This window comes from Merops nubicus, unplaced genomic scaffold, assembly GCF_000691845.1.
Source record: "Merops nubicus isolate BGI_N331 unplaced genomic scaffold, ASM69184v1 scaffold2450, whole genome shotgun sequence".
Classification (NCBI taxonomy): domain Eukaryota; kingdom Metazoa; phylum Chordata; class Aves; order Coraciiformes; family Meropidae; genus Merops; species Merops nubicus.
The window spans coordinates 41,899-43,679 of record NW_008582015.1 but is presented as its reverse complement, the minus strand read 5'-3'; the positions used below and the strand labels follow the sequence as shown (position 1 = coordinate 43,679).

Here is a 1,781-nt window from a genome sequence, read left to right as displayed (position 1 = left end):
CTGAACCTCTCTCTTTCATTTCATTCTGCTCTGACCCTGGCATCATGACAACTCCTTGCCAGCTGGGCTTGAGTGGCCTTTGTAGGGCAGCTGTAAAGCTTCCCAGACAGAGATTTCAGTTTAGGAGGGTGTAAAGCATCTCTTTTTATTACCTCAGGAGAACTGAGCACCTTGCCCGTGACAGTATTGCCAGGACCAGATGAGGTGGACTGAGAATTAGATTCATTTGACAACTGGTTTATGCACTACACTGTGTCACTGCCACATGAGGCCACAGGGTTTATAGGTTATGTAGAAGGGCAATTGTTTCTGTATCACTGCAAGATACTGGAGTACAAATTAAAGGACATGGCTGTCTTGAAATGAGGACTGTCCCCTTTTTCATCCTCTTTTAAGTGTTTAAACAATGAAACAACTGTTTGCTTACTGCAAACTCACCTATGTTTATGTGGTGAGTGTTTGGGTTAGGACATCAACTTGTGTGTTCAGATAGAGATTCACTGGATTTTTACTGGACATGAAAGGCAGAGTCCTTATTTCAAATCAAATATTTCTAAAATAGCATGAAATACTCTTTTCTTTACAGCTGATACAGACTGTGAGTGCAGTTGACAAAGATGAGCCTTCTCGAGGACACAAATTTTTCTTTGAGTTGGTGCCAGAATTCACTGTTCAACCAAACTTCTCCATTGTAGACAATAAAGGTAACTGCTAACCAGTATCACCTCCTCACCCACTCATCATCCCAAATACCACATAAACCTTCATCTGCCAACTTTTATTTATTCTGCTGCTCCATTCTAGATAACACAGCAGCAATTATGACTAGAAGAAATGGATACAGCCGCAGTAAGACAAGTACCTATTTCCTGCCAATCATAATATTTGACAATGACTACCCCATCCAGAGCAGCACTGGCACGCTGACCATTCGGGTGTGTGCCTGCGACAGCCGGGGGAACATGCAGTCCTGCAGCGCCGAGGCCTTGCTCCTCCCTGCTGGCCTCAGCACGGGGGCGCTGGTTGCCATCCTCCTCTGCATCCTTATCCTGCTAGGCAAGTACCTGTAATGAGCCTGACCAGGAAAAGGTCTGGCTACTTCTAGACCTCTGATGTTCTTCAACCTCTTTTTCACATGACTCTGCAGAGCAATATTTCATATCAGATGTGGTCTTTTTTTTTATTTTTTTTAACAACTCTTTTATAAGGGGCTGGGAGAGAGGGAGAGGGAGCTAAGATGGGCTGCTTATCATCATTGCTGTTTGGAAGAATGTGCAAAAAGAATGAAACTATCAACATTATGTAGATGAAATAAATCTGAAAATCAAGGGTCCATTTTAGATACCACTCTTATTTGAGTAAAATTTTATGTTATAAACAGATCTTCATTTATGTCTGGGACTTTAAAATCCTACTCCCAAGGCTGAGTGCTAACTTTCTCAGTGATTAAAAAATTATCAATTACGTTAGCTATTTAATCATGAATGATTTGTCATCTTCATACTCAGGAAATATTTAGCTCAAAAACATAGAGGAGAAATGTTCAGTTGCTTGCAAGTGGTAGTGAGAACAGTTGATTAATTAATATGTGAGCTTGAGACATTAGATGGGTTGTTGGAGAGCAGAAGCGTCAGAAAGATGAGGTGATATTTGAAGAAACAAGGATAAATGTTAGTTCATAACCTCATGTTAAGAATATAAAAATTGCAACATGTATGTTTTGTTTACTAGAGAAATGCCTCCTTAAAAGTGCCATCACCTCTACTTTCCAAACAAACTCT

The 1,781-nt window shown here is 40.6% G+C and overlaps 1 protein-coding gene across 1 annotated transcript in view; it reads left to right on the top strand.

Annotated features, from left to right (window-relative positions):
* Window positions 1-1,781, top strand: part of CDH9 (cadherin 9, type 2 (T1-cadherin)) — a gene marked incomplete at its 5' end in the record, with an annotated part of 45,390 nt that overhangs the window by 41,287 nt on the left and 2,322 nt on the right. Inside the window, 2 exons of the mRNA XM_008936265.1 lie at window positions 587-704; window positions 805-1,056. Coding sequence (XP_008934513.1) covers window positions 587-704; window positions 805-1,056 — 370 coding nt within the window. The remainder of the gene's footprint in view (window positions 1-586; window positions 705-804; window positions 1,057-1,781) is intronic.